The sequence below is a fragment of the Musa acuminata genome, chromosome BXJ3-1 (genome assembly GCF_036884655.1).
Source record: "Musa acuminata AAA Group cultivar baxijiao chromosome BXJ3-1, Cavendish_Baxijiao_AAA, whole genome shotgun sequence".
NCBI classification, from domain to species: domain Eukaryota; kingdom Viridiplantae; phylum Streptophyta; class Magnoliopsida; order Zingiberales; family Musaceae; genus Musa; species Musa acuminata.
In genome coordinates this window covers 32,530,426-32,549,137 of record NC_088349.1, presented here as the reverse complement: position 1 = coordinate 32,549,137, position 18,712 = coordinate 32,530,426, and the positions used below count along the sequence as shown (strand labels likewise).

The 18,712-nt window shown below is 39.8% G+C and overlaps 2 protein-coding genes across 4 annotated transcripts; one reads left to right on the top strand and one right to left on the bottom strand.

Moving 5' to 3' along the window:
* Positions 1-853: 853 nt before the first annotated feature.
* Positions 854-2,159, top strand: LOC135628672 (probable serine acetyltransferase 4). Its single transcript, XM_065135484.1, has one exon. The coding sequence runs from the start codon at positions 913-915 to the stop codon at positions 1,852-1,854; it is 942 nt and encodes a 313-aa protein (XP_064991556.1). The 5' UTR covers positions 854-912; the 3' UTR covers positions 1,855-2,159.
* A 762-nt stretch (positions 2,160-2,921) lies between these two features.
* On the bottom strand, positions 2,922-14,766 carry LOC135629664 (pentatricopeptide repeat-containing protein At5g65560-like). Of its 3 annotated transcripts, none has more exons than XM_065137386.1 (5): positions 11,697-14,766; positions 11,507-11,607; positions 5,661-7,580; positions 5,395-5,525; positions 2,922-3,448 (listed from the first exon to the last, which is right to left on the bottom strand). In XM_065137386.1, the coding sequence occupies exon 1, from the start codon at positions 14,663-14,665 to the stop codon at positions 11,885-11,887; it is 2,781 nt and encodes a 926-aa protein (XP_064993458.1). In that variant the 5' UTR covers positions 14,666-14,766; the 3' UTR covers positions 2,922-3,448; positions 5,395-5,525; positions 5,661-7,580; positions 11,507-11,607; positions 11,697-11,884. The 3 variants fall into 3 exon arrangements, with proteins under 3 accessions (XP_064993458.1, XP_064993457.1, XP_064993456.1); XM_065137385.1 differs by having other exon boundaries at positions 5,395-5,537; positions 5,661-7,330; XM_065137384.1 differs by having other exon boundaries at positions 5,661-7,330.
* Positions 14,767-18,712: the final 3,946 nt, after the last annotated feature.

The window sequence follows — 18,712 nt, the reverse complement described above, 5'->3', positions numbered from 1 at the left end:
GCATGGGTCTCACCAGTGGGTCCTCATTCCCGGGGCAGTCACGTACACGACGTCGGCAATTTTATTTAATGTCGACGGACTTGCTTCGCAAGCCATCACCGCCTTCGAGTCGAAGATTCTGCTTTGACTATCCGAATGACGGCGTCATCTCAAACGTCACCCTTTTCCCCGCCGCCGCCTCAACGTTGTACAACCCACAATGGTCAACTGTCCCCCATCCTTGGATGCCGTTCACGCCTCTCCAACATTCGTGGCGATCTCGCACTTGCGGAAACGAATCTTCGATCGTCCGATTTCAATCTGACGGTCCTAATATGTTCCTTGTGGGCCGTGCCAAGTCGGCCCGGCAAATCCCTGGTTTGGCTCACCAGTCTCGGCCCAGCATCAGCCAGTAAATTGGAGCTTGCCATTCGTCAGAAGCTGATTGCAGTCGAAAGGTCCCGTGGCGCCGCCAATGAGAAATGGTCTTTTCCTCAGTGATGGCTACGACAAAACACGGTAATTGCACCCGTTGCTCCACGCGGAATCACGGAGAACCAACGAGGGACCCACTTGCCTTTTGACTGTGGGAAGCTAAGAGAACCGCGTGGGTCCCACTTTTGTTTTCTCTAATCAGAAGGTCGGCATAAGTCTTTAACAGGTACATAAAGCATCACTCCTCATCTCTATGGATCAGCCTGAAATGTCCAAATAAAGACAATTACAATATTATTTACAATATTAATAGATAATAATTACTGTTGCAAAAATTATTATTATTAGGTGGATTAACTTTCTCGTTGAATCTTCCGTGTTCTCTCGATTGCATCATCCATTCTCTCACCACACCACAGCTTTACATATATATATATAGTCCCATCATTTGCATCCCCTTCGCAATTCTCCGTTTACTCTCAGAGCAGATCGATAGACATGCCTTGCGAGGTGATGGCCGCCTGCGTCCAGAGCTGCTGCGCCAAGTCCGCCATGATCAAATCCGTCGCTTTTGACGCTACCCGATCTCTCATCCACGGGACCGGTCTCTGCCAGCTCATGGTCGACCTCTCCCTCGTCGACGAGGTGTGGTGCAGGATACAGGAAGAGGCGCGAGCCGTCGCCGAAGAGGAGCCCCTCCTCCACAAGCTCTACGACGACCTCGTCCTCTCTCATGAAACATTAGAATCCGCTCTCTCCGCCAACCTCGCCAGCAAGCTGGCCGTACCCGCCCTCCTCTCCACCAGCGTCCTCCGGGATCTATTCTCCGCGGTTCTGGGGAACGACCCTGAGATCCGACGGGCCATCCGCGTCGACCTCCGCGCCGCTAGGGACCGTGACCCGGCTTGCGATAAGATGGTACATTGCTTCCTCTACTACAAGGGCTTCATGGCGCTGCAGGTGCACCGGGTGGCCCACCGACTTTGGATCGAGGGTCGTAGGTCGGTGGCACTACTGCTGCAGAGTCGCGTGTCAGAGGTCTTCGCGGTAGACATCCACCCGGGGGCTCGGATCGGGGCCGGCGTGTTGTTGGACCACGCCACTGGGTTGGTGATCGGCGAGACGGCGGTGGTTGGAGATGACGTCTCGTTCCTGCACGGTGTCACGTTGGGCGGCACCGGAAAGGAGATCGGCGATCGGCACCCGAAGATCGGCGATGGGGTGCTGATCGGCGCTGGGACACAAGTGCTGGGAAATGTGAGGATCGGGGAAGGGGCAAAAATCGGGGCCGGGTCGGTGGTGCTGAAGCCGGTGCCGCCGAGGACAACAGCAGTGGGGAACCCAGCAAGACTGATCGGCGGCAAGGAGAAGCCGGTCCGTTTGGAGAGCCGAGCCGGCCTGACCATGGACCACACCTCGTGGTCGGCTTGTACCACCTGAGAACACTCGGTTGCTGCGATCATCATCATTAACAGTGTAATTGTCGAGTGCACTGAGGAAGGAGCTCAGCTCAATTTGTTTTGAGCCGTCTCTCTTTCTCTCTTCCTTTCCCTTATTACTTTGCATCAAAAGGGAGCTTCTGTAATCTTTTTTGTCTGCGTCTCTGTGTCTGGTTTGCTCCATGGTTGATGATAGCTGCAGAAAGCATCCGGTAAGGGTATATGCTTCGGTTGTGCAGCAGTGGCTGCTGCTCCCCTTGCGTGAGATGGAATGGACAAGGAACTGTCTCGCTTCCTATGCTTTTATTGTGGTCTCGGAAGAATCCCCTTACAAGATACTGTCTCTTGGTTTCTTCTCGCATTGTTTTGATCGGAAAGCTTGCACGCCATCGGTTGGAGAATTCAGACTATGTTTGAATGAGCGCCTCTTGTTTTTTTCACACACTTTATAGCGGCGCCCACATTTACTCCACGGATTCATGGATATCGCTGTGCCACCTTTCACTTTGACGACCAATGGAAAACAGCACCCTAACGTGCCACCTCCTCATCCTCGATCTAAAATAAACCCACATGTACCAGTGAGATTTCAAAGTACTAAGCTAGCTTGTGCGTCAATTACGTGTCGTCACCGAGTAGTAAAACAAAAAATATTTTTAATTAACATAAAAATATTTAAATCTTTATTTTACTAGATCCTTCTCTATCGCATCTCTTCTGATTACATCATCCATCTACAAATCTTCTTGGTATATGTTAACGTGTCTACTTAATTCAACTTATTCGCTCTCACTTGCACTGCCTCTTATGTCCTCTTGCTTTATTCGCCCAGTTTTGGGACCAAAGACAAGTTGATGGTGCCGCCAGAGAAGATATGGTTAGATAAGGTAGGATAAGCATAAGCACCAACGTTACCGTTACTTTTGTCATTATCACCAATACCATCATCGCCAAAGATATTATCCCTACATGATTAAATGAACGTCCTCATTTCCATCACTTTCTTAAGATCTCAAATCTTCTCTAAAACATCCCTAATTTCATTTTCTTTCGAGAACAAGAAGCCAATAACTCAAAGCCCTTTTTCTTGTTTTTTTTTTCCTGCCCAGCGGCAAAGAAAACATAACATGGTAGAAGAAGAAGAAGAAGAAATTTGAAAGATTCTACAGGACCATTGAATAGATTTAGAAGTTTTCATCAAATTTGCTTATGCTCCTCTCATGTACAAGAATCTTCCCATGAATTTAAGGTGAAATTAGCCAGCCCAAGATAATGCATTCTACCTTAATGTTGTTCCATTTGCACTAGATGAGATGAGACCTTGCAAACCCCAGCGAGTGAAGCCAATGCCACATCCTTGTGGCAGGCTACCAGCTCAGCATCTGTATGTAGGTCACCTGCACCTTCTCACAGACCTGGCTAGCATATCGTATGTAGGTCACCAGCTCAGCATCTGTATGTAGGTCACCTGCACCTTCTCACCTGCACCTTCTCACAGACCTGGCACTCCAAATGGTGTCAGGCTCACCAGAATACCAAGGAAACGCCACTCACTCTCTCACTACAGCTGACGCAGGTGGGTCATACAATTCCACCTGTAATTTAATTACCATGTTAGCATATCGTAGTCAACCCTTGAATAAAAACCCGAAATACCAGTTTTCTAAGTTGTAGTTAGGAAAGCAACTTATTTGAGCTATAAATAACTCATTTAAAATCCAGAAGCAGAAAGATGAAGGCTATTAGGTCAATCTTAAACATTGTACAATCCATCATTAGAAGATAATTTTTTAGAAACTTTTTATGATGATAATAAATTAAGTTCCCAACAATATTGTACTCTTAGGACACCTAGTCTGACCGAAAAAAACCTTCTAAAACTGTTGCCTAAATTTGACTCTGATAATCCTGGGAAAGAAATATGAACCAATTCTTAGAAGCAATCATTTTCATCGATTTTCTATCAATCAACACAAAAAAGTCATATGCAAGAATGAAATCTATAGACTGACAAGACCCTACTCCATAAATAAATAAATTGATGAAGATCTACATAGGAGCTTTTCCTCCACAACTAATATGTTTGAAGAGTAGAACTCATGTTTTTGGCAAATGCTATCTTTGACTATATTTGATGTCCACAAGTTTTTTCCATGATCAAAAGCCTGACAAGTAGAGCTTCGACCAATCGTGTGATTCAATGTCCTCATGCTAATTGTCATCCACCAATCTATAAAGGCAAATTGAAGACCTGGCATGTTATATACCATGTTTTATCCAAACATTTCAATGCACCTTAAGATATGTTGATGTGTCAAATACCCTGTCTTCCATTGCTTTTAATCATCATAGAGGTGAACTAAACAACACCGTCGATCTTCAAACAGGTCATTTCATATATTAAAAGCATAAGTAACAAAGGGAAAGCCAAAGAAGTTGTTCGAAATAAGCATAAACCTATTAAACCTGCTCTCAAATTTTTGGATCAACACCCCAACAGTTTCCCATATTTGATAACAAGAATTCTTGAGCTAATGGCCACATATGAACACGTGAAAGGTATTGTATGTGTTTGCTGAGTTTGTACCGAAACATGCCTAAGCTAATGTTTGCCTTATGCTGATCATCATAGAGGAATGTAGGCCAATATCGTACAATGTCATGCTATCGATAGAGGCATCAGCATATGACCTTATCCATATTATCCTTGTTTGAGGACAGCGAAACTGGACTTGTTTTTATGGAACCAAAAGCTCACCACTAATAACCTGCACTCAAACCTGTTAATCTATGCTGTTAAGGTTCATTCAGCAAATTCTTCAGGAGGAAGACAAGGTAAAAACTAAGAGACATGCCAATACAGAATTCCAACTTGACTCCCAGGATCAGCCAAACCCAATCTGACTGAGCCAATCAGAATCAGAAGTGGTTGAGTCTGATCTTGAGTAGCCCAGTCACAAGGGGAATTTTCAGGACTCAGAATTAGACAAGAGGAGCAATGTCCTTATTTTTGGTCTACTCTGGGCAATCCTGCCCGATACCAACAAACTTCTGCTCGATCTTTATTCTGGCAAATTCCAGAGTTTTGTCCAAGTATAAGCCACTTGCACCAATTGCTTGCTGATGTCCAGATATTGTAAAATAAAACAACCGATAAAAGAATCCACTTAAACTTAAATCCTACGACCATTTCCAATTCTATGAACCTTGGTGTAGAAGGCTCTCTATGAGAAACTATAAATCTCCAACCTTAGAGAAGGAGAATTCTGGTGAGCCCTAGGAGAAAAAGGATTCAGAAAAATGATCTTTTGAGGGCACAAAAAGTAAGCAATGGTTATTTAGAACTTAAAAATCAAATTCGCTGCAACTAATTTCATTTTATATTATAAACAGGATGCCACAAGTATATAAGCTTAAATTACTTTAAAAGATCATCCAATAAACTTATTACCATCACTAATAACTTCGAATTTTAGTACTAAACAGAGGGAAAATTACTGATTAAGAAATATATAACAAAGATTATTGGGAAGGTACAAACTTGTCACAAGTCTCCCTGGAGGAGCAATTCTCCTTCATAGCCTGTCTCGGCAGCGATCCGGTTCGCTTCCATCCCACACATACATACTGCATTATACCCTCGAGTCCAGCAATATCAAGCAAGCACATCCCCTTTCAAAACATCTTAATCCAAAATTAGAAAAAAGGTCTCATATCTCATTCTCATAACACTAAAATGTCCTGAAAGAATCATTGTTTGGAACGAGAAAAAAAAGAAGAAAACATAAAATTGGATGGGAAAATTACATCCAAGGGTATCTCCGGACGTTGTTGACGTTGGGAAGGGAGCGGCGGTGGCAAGGAGGATGTTCCGGTAGTAATGCAAAGGAAGCCTGGGGGAATTCTCCGCCGACGTGTCCCCCATCGCCAACTCAATCGAGGCGAAACAGAGGAGAGACTAATTAGGTCCGCCGAGGGTTTTGTCCACGTTTCCATAGGGATTTCGAAGTAACTGATCGACATTCGTCCGGAAGCCAAACAAGAGGAAGAAATCGCACACGATGATCGTTCATGGGTTTATGACCGTTTAGATTGCCTTAAGATGCGCAAAATAAAAATCCAACGGTGAATAAAAATTTATTGCAAGGAATGCATGCCCTGACGATTAAAATGTGGAACAACTTGCAACGGATATCGAGCTTTTTATTCACACAACCCCCACATTTAAACATACATACGTATATAATGGTTTCATTATTTCATTATTATTTATTCTATCAACATAGGACTTATCCCCTGAAATAGAGTCGGAAGACTTGCTAGCTCACCAATAGCTGATTACCGCATTATCAGATCAGCAGAAACAATTGATTTCATACTGAGCAATTCACTTACTGTTCTACTTGTGACACCTACTGTTGAGACACAGGATGAAGACGACAGAGAAGACTTTTTTGAGAATATATATAGATATATATTTGGTGTGCTTTGCTTATTTCTAAGCATAAAATGTTTAGTAAAATGCTCTATCCAACTGTCTGTATCAGCTGAAGTATGCAAACTGATGCACTAGTGTTTCTGGAGGTGGATCCGATGAATGAATCCTTTTTTCTGCTAAAAAGAGATCTGCTATGTTAGTGATGACGCAGGGAATGCTCACCATAGAAACCACTATTTGATTTGTGATTACTGTTCCGATAATAGGAACGAAAAGAACACAGTGACAACCAACAAACCATGAAATAAGAGACTGACAACCCAGCATACATGTTATAGGTGAAGGACTGTGTGTGTAGGTGGCAGTGTGAGTGATCGCTTAACAAGGAAGCGATTGTCTTACTGCATTAATTCACATAAAATGTTGATCCAGGATGATGCGAGGAGAAACTATTTAAGAAGAATAAATTTGTAACAGGTCCTTTTCTTTTGAGAGGTTTGGAAGATGGACTCTTCTCCAGCTTCCACGTCTTCTTCCAATTCTAAAATCTGATCAAACATTTGTTTGGTTACAGAGGAAAAAAATTAAACATATTTGTTTTATTTTATTTTACAGGTGTTTGCATCATCATGGGAGCACCAACACCAGTGAGCCCAGTCTAAGCAAAAATTCTGTTGGATCAGAAATTAAGCTAGATACATCTGATCAAAAGAATTAACAACAAATTTAATGCATGTGAGAAAAAGAGAGTTCAAAAAGAAAGAACCTGGAATATTTTGAGTTTTATCTCTTGTTTCCAATATATTGGTAAGTTGCCTCTAATACCTCATGAGTTGTTATTAACATGGGAGCAGTTTCAAGCTCTTATGTCTGCTAAGTTTTTATACCTTGCCTTGGAGTCATTAGGAATAGCCAGTTTCATAGCAGTTGATGCAAGCCGTTCTTTGTCATGCTTCTTTTTCTTGTTCGGAGTACTGCTATAATCTTCCAATCCCCATCCTTATTTTGCTTGTTCTCTGAAATAGTCCTTTGGATGGTCCTGATTTTCCATTTGCCATGGAATCAAATTCATCAAAATAGATTTTGGGATGAGTTGCAACATGGTCTCTAGGATGATGGATTGACAATAAGCAAATAAGAGCATTATAACTTAAAACAGGACTGTATCATCATTAATGAATCAGCATGCCCAAGTGCCAAAAATATGCCATGGATTACCATCTTTTGGCAATTTCAGAGGAGGGAAGTTTCCACCCTCATAACAAGGTAGAAGCTGATTCAACCTATGGCTTCAAAGAACATTAAGATGCAATCGTGAGCTAGATAACATGAAGGTTTAGGCAGTGAATAACTTAATTTTGGAAGAAAGAAGAGTAAAAAATGAGTGAGAATTTGAATGTCTGAAGAAAAGAAAAATAAGAACTTTTCATGCTTAACACAGTTAGCTCTACCACTGATTACTAATTTTCAAAAAATTAAAAGAATGCTGTACATGTTATGATATTAAATAAATAAATGTGTTCCGCTGTTGGAGAAAGGAACAGAACCAATAATTGCCAAGTAAAACTTTTTCTCCTACTAAAGCAAAAGCTAAATAAAGCAAAAGCTATGTAAAGCAAACAAGTAATTATCTTAAGGAAACAAATAAGATACAGTCAAACACAGCAAATTTTATTATAAAAAAATGGTTTGTTTTGACGTGAAAAACACATGGACTGAAAGTCCACACTGCAAACTTCCACTATATTGAATAGCAACCTTATAATGACGTCTTCTTTAGTCAAACCAGACAATAACTACGGCAATTACCATTAGAATAATGCAATCTTGAAATATTAGCATATACATGGCCATCACCATTATTATGATGGAACCAGATCAGGAGAAGAAAATGGACAGATCTCATAAAGATGGGCTGTAAAACATCATACAAAAGGCTGCTGTAAAGAACTCCAGTCCCGCACATGTTGGGACCGAAAATCGTGTAGATTATCAAGGTTGGAAAATAAGGTCATTCACATCAATTGTTAGCTGGTGGCTTTTCTGGGCTTCTTTTCTGGGTAGTCCTCAGAATATGATTCCCAACATTACCACACATTATACTTTCTGAGTGATAATTTATTCATATCAGTGTTATGAAAAGGCACTAGAGCGAAATGTGATGCTTTTCAATATAAAAATTATATAAAAAAAAATATATTTTTTGTGAGAGAGGGTATAGAGCAGAAAAGAAAAATTTGCATTTAGTTTTTATTGATTTAGAGAAAGCCTATGATGGCATTGCTAAAGATTTATTATGGTGGTCTTAGAAAACAAAAGTATATCCACTAGTTATATTGATATTATTAAGGATATGTATGATAATGTAACTATTAACGTTAGAGGTATAAGGAGTGTGTCTAGTGAGTTTCCTATTAGCATGGAATTATTTTAAGAATCTACACTATGTCCCTATCTTTTTATATTGATAATGAACCAATTTACTAGTCATTTACAAGATAAACCTCCTTGGAGTATATTATATGTTGATGATATTATCTTAGTTGTTGAGAGCCTAAAGAAATTAATTATAAACTTAAGTTATGAAGGTAATATTTAGATTTAAAAGTTTTAAATTAAATAGGACTAAAATTAAATATATGAGATATAGTTTTAGTAACTCTAGGAATAACAAGAGGATATGGTTAAGTTGGATAAACATGAAGTTCCTTTAAGTAAAAATTTTAGATTTTTTAGATTAATTATTCAACAAGATAAAAAGATTAATAAAGATATTATCCATAGAGTAAAATCAAGATGGTTAAAATGGTAAAGGGGCATCAAGAGTCTTGTATGATCATTAGATATATTTGAGATTAAAAAAAAAATTTTATAAAACAGTTGTTAGAACAACAATGCATTATGGATCCGAGTGTTGAACGGTTAAGAAATTACATATACAAAAAATTTATATTACTAAGATGAGAATATTAAGGTGCATGTGGAGTTACTAGGAAAGATAAGAAAATAAATATTTTTTCGTAAACAACTAGGTATTGTTTCGATAGATGATAACGTAAAAAAATTATTTAACATGATATAAACATTTGTTTAGGAGACTTACGAATATGATAGTTAGAAGAAGTGAAATAATTACGTTAGTGGTATCAAAGGTAAAGGAAGCCCTAATGAGACTTTAGTAGAAATTATAAATAAAATTTTAAATACATTTAACTTAACTAAATATATGACTTTTTATAGAACTCAATGATGGAAAATGATCTGTGTAGCTAACCCCAAATAGTGGGACTTACAACTTTGTTATTATTGATATGTTGTTTAGGGTGGTTTAGTACCAGTAAAAGATCAGAGGGATGATGAGGGTAGCTTGAGAGCTCTTCTCAAGCTGATTTGGTTCAGGCACTCACCCTAAGCTTAGGCTCAAGCGTATGCTTGGAATATTCCTAGTTAAAATAACCCATTGGAACCTAAATGAGGTGATCAGACCTCGCCTTACCCAAGTGCCTAAATGAACACCAACCATTATTCGTATACAAAAACCAAAAGTTGCCTATACAAACGAATAAATCTTGGGATTCTTTCACGGAGACAACTTCTTAAGTTCATAACTAATAGACTATAAATACTTGATAAAGTAACTAAAGCAATAAAACAGTTGCCACCCAGTATGATCCACACCACATATAATTTAAACTTTTGGTGCAAAAGTGGTGCATGGACCAACCACGCTGACAATTCCAAGCAGGTTAGCCCAAATCTTAGGTACTCAATTTTGTTTAAGTTTAATATTGGGCTAGTTCCATACTCAACCAGTCCAATACTTTAAGCATCTCAGTTCAAGGTTATCAACAGATTTGGGGTGCGCTTGAGAACGCATTTGAAATGTACATTGAGGGTTCAATACGCGTTTCAAATCTGAATTGGTGTTTAGAATTTCTTTTTTCAAATTCAATTTGGCTTGGATGATGTATTACCAATGCTTAAACACTAATGCTACCTTTGAATAGCATTAACATTTCAGCATTTGTGGAATACTAATGAAATTTTCAAAATTTTCAAAGTACCCTATGACATTCTCCAAAATCCACTATATAATAGGAACCATAACCTTATGATATTTCCTTAATGTAATGACATGATTTAGTGAGAAACCAATATGATTTGTCTTCTATAAGGTAAAATTGTATTTATTTATTTTCAAATATTATTTTACACTCATTTATATGATTATTTATTTATTATATATCTAGGCCATATGAATTTTTTTTTTACAAGATTACATTAATTTATTTACTTATTATTTAAATAAAAATATGTATTCGCTTTTGAATGAATATTAAAAATGATACAAGGGTAAATTTATCACATAATATTCAATGAATTTTTGAAATATAATTTTATCAAACAACACTTATGTCAATGCATATTTAAAATGTAATTTTCATATAATTTTTACCAAACACTCAAAGCATTTCATAACTACATATTTACTCAAATCTCTTTCTCCAAATGCACATTAAAAATACAAATGTGTTCCCTAATGAACACTTGATCCTCTACTTCATATATCAATAAGACGAAAAGGATTCTTGCACAAGACAAAAACAGAATAAAAACGATAATAAGCAAGATATGAAACAAAATGACACAAAAGATGCTAGAAGAAGAATAAACAAACAAAAGAAAACAATGTTGCAAATGAATTCCCCCCTTTCCAGTCTCTGCATGGAGAGTCTAAAGTTTGGCTCTTCTATTATTTGTTCTTTTTACTTTTGCAATATCTTATTAGGAAGTTATCTTGTTGTCTTTGGTTGACACAGTAGCAAAAAATGAGATGAAACACCTTTTTAAGGAGGATATTAGTCATATCTAACGAATTACTATGTAATAGAGGCTAAAGATCCTAAAATAACCTTTATCACATATTTGATTGGAGGCTTGAATACAAAATGTAAAATTATGTTGTTGTATCAGCTAGTAACCATATAATCACATCATTTCACACTTTATCAATGAGTCTCATTGAAATATTTTATAGTCAAGAAGAATATACTTTTGAAGTGAACACTTCAATGTACATCTTTATTGTCTAAATAAGTAATCCATCTTTCACAAAGATGGTGACATGCACTAAAATATTATCATTTGACAAACAAATGGGATAATATAATCATCATTGTAAAAAATCTTATTTTAAATTGGAGTTAAATACTACCTTAAAATTGTTTGGATTTCTGGTTAAGAACTTCCGAGCTGTTTCTGCATTTGCTCGAGCCTCCCATTGGCATACTTCACTCATTCTCTGAGGGAAAAATCCTGGAAGTTGTACTTGGTAAGTTGAAAAGAAAAAAAGTAATATAATCTACTAAAAGATGATACTAGCATTTTTTTCAAGTTACACATACCTTTTGTTCGATCCCACTAATGACAAATATGTATTCAGCTGAAAAGTTGATTCTCATGAGAAATGATAGAATGATTACTGCAGAATTAATTTGTCTGAATCTGAAACTCACTTCACTTGGCTGACCATCAATTCAGCAGCTCACCTGAACAATGCCTCAATATTCAACAGCTGAACAAGAAATTACTCTCAGGTCTCCAGTATCTCAACTATTGAAGTTTTTGATGATTTGTCTTTTGCAGACAATTCTCTGGCCAGAATAGCATGAGTATGTAAAGTGGGCTTGCAACCCTTAGCTTCCATTATCTGGAGAAACTCTGTGCATAGAGTTGGTTTGCCTCCCTTTATAAGTCCATCAATTAGTATTGTCCAAACAACTTCATCAGGGCTCCAGTGCTGCAGAAGCATACAATGGAAAAGATTCTGAGCTTCTTGCACCCTATCAACTTCGCATAAGGCACATATTAGTGACTTATAACCCATTAGACATGGCTCGAATCCAATGGAAGTCATTGCATTCAGTAATTCCAAAGCATGTTCAATTTTCAGATTATTTGCATAAACTTGCAGCAAGGAATTATAGATCTCTTCATCTAGAGGCAGGCCTTGCACAGCCATACTTTTGACAACCTGATCTGCCTCAGACCACCTACCTTCTCCACATAAGCCACATACCAAGGTTCTATACTCATCAATATTCAGTTCATATCCATACTCGGGTAATCTCATTAATAGACTAGAAAAAATATCTACACTGGTAGCTTTTTCATCTATGCTGCATGTGGAGACTGCATTTGGCACAGCTGCAAGTTTCTTTGCTGTCAGTTGTTTCTCCTTCCATAATCCTTTCATCAAAACACTGTACGTCCAATAGTTAGGTTTATTTCCGGTAGTGACCATCCGCTTCAATAGTGAAAAGGCATCATCGACCCTACCTACCATAATCCAACCATCCATCATCGAAGTATATGTAACCTCATCTGGAACTAATCCTCTGTCTTCCATTTCCAAAAACATCTTCTCAGCATCCTGAGCCTTGCCCTCCTGACATAAGCCATGGATGAGAGCACTATAAGTATGAAGATTTGGTGAACAGCCTTGCTCAACCATTTCATCCATGACTCTTATTGCAACAGATGTGGCACCATTCTTGGACAACCCATTGATCAGAGATGTATAAGTTATAACATTAGGCAACAAACCTCGTTGAACCATCTCACTGCATAGTTTTTCTGCTTCTGCTAACTGATTTTGCTTTGCAAAACCACTAATAATAGCATTAAAAGTCTGCAAATTTGGCTTGCAGCCATTTTCCTCCATATTATTCAATAAGGACAAAGCAATATCTAGCTTCCCTTCCTTGCTATACCCATCAATTAAGGTAGTGTAAGTGACTACATTCAACCTTAAACCTTGTTCAGCCATTACTTCAAGTGCCTTGCAAGCTAAATCCAGCTCACCTCCTTTGCAAAATCCACAAATAAGTTCAGTATAAGTCCACTCATCAGGCTTGTGTCCATTTTCTTTCATCAGATAAACCATCCGAATGGCATTATTATGGTTGCCAATCTTACAGTATCCATATATGATAGTGTTATAAGTAATCTGGTTTGGTGGAGGACCTGACATGAGCAATCTGTGAAAGAGAACCATTGCCTTTTCAACAGCACCAACCAGGCAGAATCCCTTCATCATCTCATTGTAGGTCTGCAAATTCGGCATGCAACCTCGCCCCTCCATTGCTTCAAAAACCTTTGTGGCAGATTGAATTCTCCTCTTCTCACACAACCCATCGATCAAAGCATTATATGTGATCGTATTCGGAGTCATTCCTTCCCTCAGCATCTTATGAAACAACCCAATTGCCAAGTGAAGTCCATCAGATTTGCAGAACCCACTGATAAGGGCTGTGTAAGTTTGCACATTAGGCATGCATCTCCTACTCCTCATATCAATCACCAACCTGCAGGCCTTGCTTACCTGCCCAGAGTTGCAAAGGACTGAAATTGGGACAGTGTATGTGTATACAGTTGGCTGCACGCCCTTCTGCACCATCACATTCATTAGCCCTAATGCTTCATCCACCTTACCATCATCACATAGTCCATTGATCAGCGTCGAGTATGTCACAGAATTCGGGTTGCATCCCTCCTTAACCATCCATTCAAAGATCCAAAATGCTGAATTGAGATCACAATTCCTACAATGCCCAAGTATCAGCGAGGTGTAAGTAAAAGTATCGGGCTTCATCTCGAGCTGCAAAATCCTACTCAAGATGCATCCAGCCTCCTTGACCTTGCCATCCTTACACAAAATATTGATCATAGTATTGTAAGTCAAGAGATTCGGCTCCATGCCACGGCCCAACATCTGGCAGTAAACATTCATCGCAACCCCGACCATCTGAAGCTTCCCCAGCTGGATCAAGATGCCGTTATAGCAATAAAGATCGAGCACCAATCCGTCGCTCCTCGAGCCATTCAAGAAATCGATGACGCGGATCATATCATCCATAGTCTCGAAAGATCTGACCATCTGGCTGCAGGCGCGATTGGCGGGCGTGAGCATCCTCGCGGCGAGGAGCCGATCGATCAGCGCGAAGTAGTCGTCCGGACAGGGTTTGTAGAAATGCCGCTGAGAGAGCCAGCGGAGGAAGGAGACGGCGCGGCAGGGGTCGAGGTGGGTTCGCAGGATCTCAGGTACGTGGCGGGGGAGGAGGGCTTCGGCGAGGTGGATGAGATCGGGACTATTGGCCCACTTGGTCTGGGAGAGGATATGCTGGGCTTTGGAGACGACCCACTCTTCTTCCTCGTCGTCTTCTCCTGCCCCTCGTCTCGGTCGTTGCTGCAGAGATTCCTGGGAGTGGGGGAGGAAGGAAAGGAAGAGGTGGGAGAGAGGAGAAGCGAGGGAGAGGAGAGAGAAGGATGAAGGGTGACTAGGGAGAGAGGGAGGGAGGAGGAGTCTCACCATTAGAGGTGACGAAGAGTTTCATCTCATCTCATTGGGAGATAAAGCAAGTAGGTTTCCAGAAGGGAACCGCCCCGGGGGCGCCCAGGGAGTGGGTGGGTGTGTGGGTGTGTGGGGAGGGGTTGGGTTTGGGGAGAGAGAGAGAGAGAGGAGAAATAACGTTTCTTGGTCAATGAGAAGCCATAGGTTTTGGATTTAGGTTTTGTTAACCGGAAGGGGGAAACCAGAAGAGGATCCGTAGATTTAAGGTGGGATACGTGTGGAGAGAGAGGGGAACGACTTGTGGCCATTTGAGGTAAGTGATGATGTATTATAGACGGCATTATTGTGTATACTAAAAAAAAATTACTATTCACATTTCTCTCTTTATAATCCCTTTATTATTAATAATCTTTAAAAAATAATAAAATATTATTTTATTATTTACATTTTTAATATTACCGATTTTATCATTTTTTTCTTCATAATATCTTATTTTCATCCTAATCGAGGATGATGAAGAAAAAGAGATAAAGAAAAAAATAAAACAAAAAATATAGAGAAAAAAATGTGATATTTATATTTATTTATAAAAAAAATAATTTTAAAATATCATGCCCAATAAGCTCATAATCAAGTTGGTATGATTACGCTCCAAAATCAACTCAATTAAACTCTAAATGACTTCGGTTAAAACTTAACAATTATACGCCTACGTTGTTCAATATGTCATTTATTCATTCGGCACTTCGTCCGAACCTCCGGTGTTGACTCTTGGATTTTGATGATGAAACTAATTGATAGTGTTTATGATCTGATCTGCATTTTGAGTGACGTAGGAAGCTTCGATCAAGGAGAGACAATTAAAGCAAGAAGAATCATATTGGACCGAAGTAGAACATGTCAAAAGATTGGACGTCGAGCTGGAGAAACGATTGACATATTAGCAGAAGGCTTTGGGCTAAGAAAAGAAGAAATTGTGCCAAGGAAACCGGAGTTGCAGAGATCAACTAACCAATTGGGTAATAGGCCGCAAGAGAGGACGATGCGTCAAAAAATTGAATGAAACGTCGATGAACTAATAACATGCTGGACAATATTTGATTCAAGCTGTATAATAATTGTCTAGATCGAAGTAGGTTTTAGGTGTAATTGGGCTGGAATTGGCCCAACTCAATTAGGGGCCAACTGAGCGCAAGTTTAGGCTGTGTTGGGCTAAGTGAAAGGCCCAAACGGTGACCCAACATATGGAACCATCGGTGGCAAAGTCTCCGAGACTGTGCCAGGCAATGGTACTGCCCAGACTTAGTCTCCGAGACTATCAAGTGGTGGTACTACTAGTCTGGGTGATGGTATCACCTACACATAGCCTCCTAGGTAGTGAGACTACTAGACTAGGCGATGGTACCATATAGTGTTAGTGTTGTAGGCGATGGTTGTTAGGATCGAGAGCACTAAGAGGGGGGGGGGTGAATTAGTGCAGCGGAAATTTTTCAGCGATTAAAACGAAAGCTGCGTTCATTCGATAAAAAACGATTTACGTCTAAGTGCAGATTTAGAAAGTTCTGAACTTAGAAACTTGTTCGTAAGATCGCAGAAGGCAGTAAGCAGTTATGATTGAAATCAAAATGTAACCGTAAACTGAAATATGATGATCGTACGAGAAAAGCCGATTTACGTCTAAACGCAGATTCGGAAAATTCTGAACTTAGAAACTTATTCGTAAGATCGCAGAAGGCAGTAAACAGTTATGATTGAAATCAAAACATAAACGTAAACTGAAATATGATGATTGTACGAGGAAAGCCGATTTACATCTAAACGCAGTTTTACGTCTAAATGCAGATTTACGTCTAAACCTTGAAACTCGTTCGTAAAATCGCAGAGGGTAGTAAGCTATTGAGAAGTTTGCAGTGAAGGTAAAATACTCAAAGGAAATGCCAACCGAGATTTAGAGTGGTTCGATCAATCTTGACCTACTCCACTTTTGGCTTCCTCCACCGACGAGGTCACCGACGTCAACTAGAGGCCTTCCTTCAATAGGCGAAGGCGAACCACCCTCTTACAGATTCACTCCTTTTGACGGGCTTAGGAGACAACCCTTACAGAAGTTTTCTCTCCTCTCTTTACAACTCAAACTTAAAGAATAGAAAGAGGAGAACTAGTAGTTTTGAGCTCTAAGAAACACAGAAAGACAGCAAGATTTCGAGTGTGTGTTTTGTGCTTTCAGTGCTGAATGGGTGGGGTATTTATAGGCTCCAACCCAGTTCAAATTTGGAGCTCAAATCTGTCAATTCCCTGAATTCCGGGATCAGGCGGTTGCACCTCCTGATTGGGGCGGTTGCACCGCCTGGCAGAGCTCGAAGACTGAGCCTCTGGGCGGTGCCACCTCTGTCAGGGGCGGTTGCACCTCTCTGCCAGAGCTCGAAGACCGAGCTCAGGCGGTTGCACCGCTTGACTGGAGAGGTTGCACCGCTTGGCAGAGCTCGAAACTTGAGCTCTGGCGGTGCTACCTCTTGACAGAAGAGGTTGCACCGCCCAGTCTCGCTCGGAGACTGAGCCCGGGGCGGTGCCACCTCTTGGCTGGAGCTGTTGCACCTCCCAGTCTCGCTGGGAGACATAGCCTGGGCGGTGCTACCTCCTTGCCTGGGCGGTTGCACCTCCCACAGCAACCTGGGTCCGAATGGGTTGATCCATTCGGCCCAATTTGCCCCAAGATTAAGCTAATGGGATCACCTCCCATTTCTAACTTAATCAATGTGCTAACTATGATTATTTCCTAAGACAAATTCTGCAGCTTGCTCCGGTGCGTCAATCGCTTCTTCCGGCGAGTTTCCGGCGAACTTCCGTCGATCATCCGACGAACCCTCGGTGATACTCCTGCGGACTTTCGGCAAACTCCTAGACTTGCGACGATCCACTTGGCAAGTTCCGATGAGCTCCTTTGGCAAGCTTCTGGACTTCTCGGATTTATTCCCGCAGAACCTCCGACGACTGTCCAAACTTCCGTCGAGCTCTCGAACTCCCAACGTGATCATTGTCATGACTCCGGCGCAACTCCTGCTGCATGTCTTACTTTCATCATAGTCAATCCTGCACACTTATCTTAACACATACATTAGACAACAAATGACAATTGACTTCATCATCAAAATCCGAGATTCAACAATCTCCCCCTTTTTGATGATGACAATCAATTGATAATGGAGTTAACCTTAACTCCCCCTGTTTATATGCCATACTTCTTGAATTTAAAAACTTTATAAATTCAAGAGACATATTCCCATCATGATTCCTATCATGATGTATTTCTTTGAAGATTATGTCAAGGCTTGACATACATTTTCAAATATAACAAGTTTGAATGATGGTAATTGTAGCAATTCATTATTTTGTAAGATATCGACATATAAAGCTGTGAAGCAAGATATCATTACATGATGTACACACTTCGAATATTTAGCAAGTGTAGCATTGCATCACATGGTAAGATATCTGCTCGTACGATGCAAATTTTTGTTTGATATCTTGATACAGGGCATATAGCAATGATAGCAATCCTATATTTCTTGGTGATGCAAGTATAGCCTAATCATAGCATCAGTGATAGCAACCATATCATCATTAGTGATAGCAAACATATCAGCATCAGTGATAGCAACCATATCATCATTAGTAAACATATCAGCATTAATCATATCAATCAATTCATATATTTCTCCCCCTTTGTCATCAACAAAAAGCATGGTAGATGTGATTCCAGGAGAACAATATAAGCAGGTTATCAAGCACATAAAGGAAGGCATGACACATATAATACTTTGAATACCTCTTCTCCTTGTCTGTTATAATTCTTTGTGTATAAAGGAGGAAACTCATTTTTCAAAAAAAATTTTCATAAGAGTGTACAGGAAAATCCAATTTTTAGCATTCAAATTGTTAAGCAAATCCGAAAATAACCTCTTTCATGCATTCGGATATGAGTAAGCTACTGATTTTCAAAAAACATTTTTATATTTGACACATAATTTCCAACATGTTATTTGATCAAGTGATTCCAAGGCATGTAAT

Excerpts from the sequence above, each read along its gene's own strand:
- LOC135628672 (XM_065135484.1), top strand. The coding sequence starts at position 913 with ATGCCTTGCGAGGTGATGGCCGCCTGCGTCCAGAGCTGCTGCGCCAAG.
- LOC135629664 (XM_065137386.1), bottom strand. The coding sequence starts at position 14,665 with ATGGTGAGACTCCTCCTCCCTCCCTCTCTCCCTAGTCACCCTTCATCC.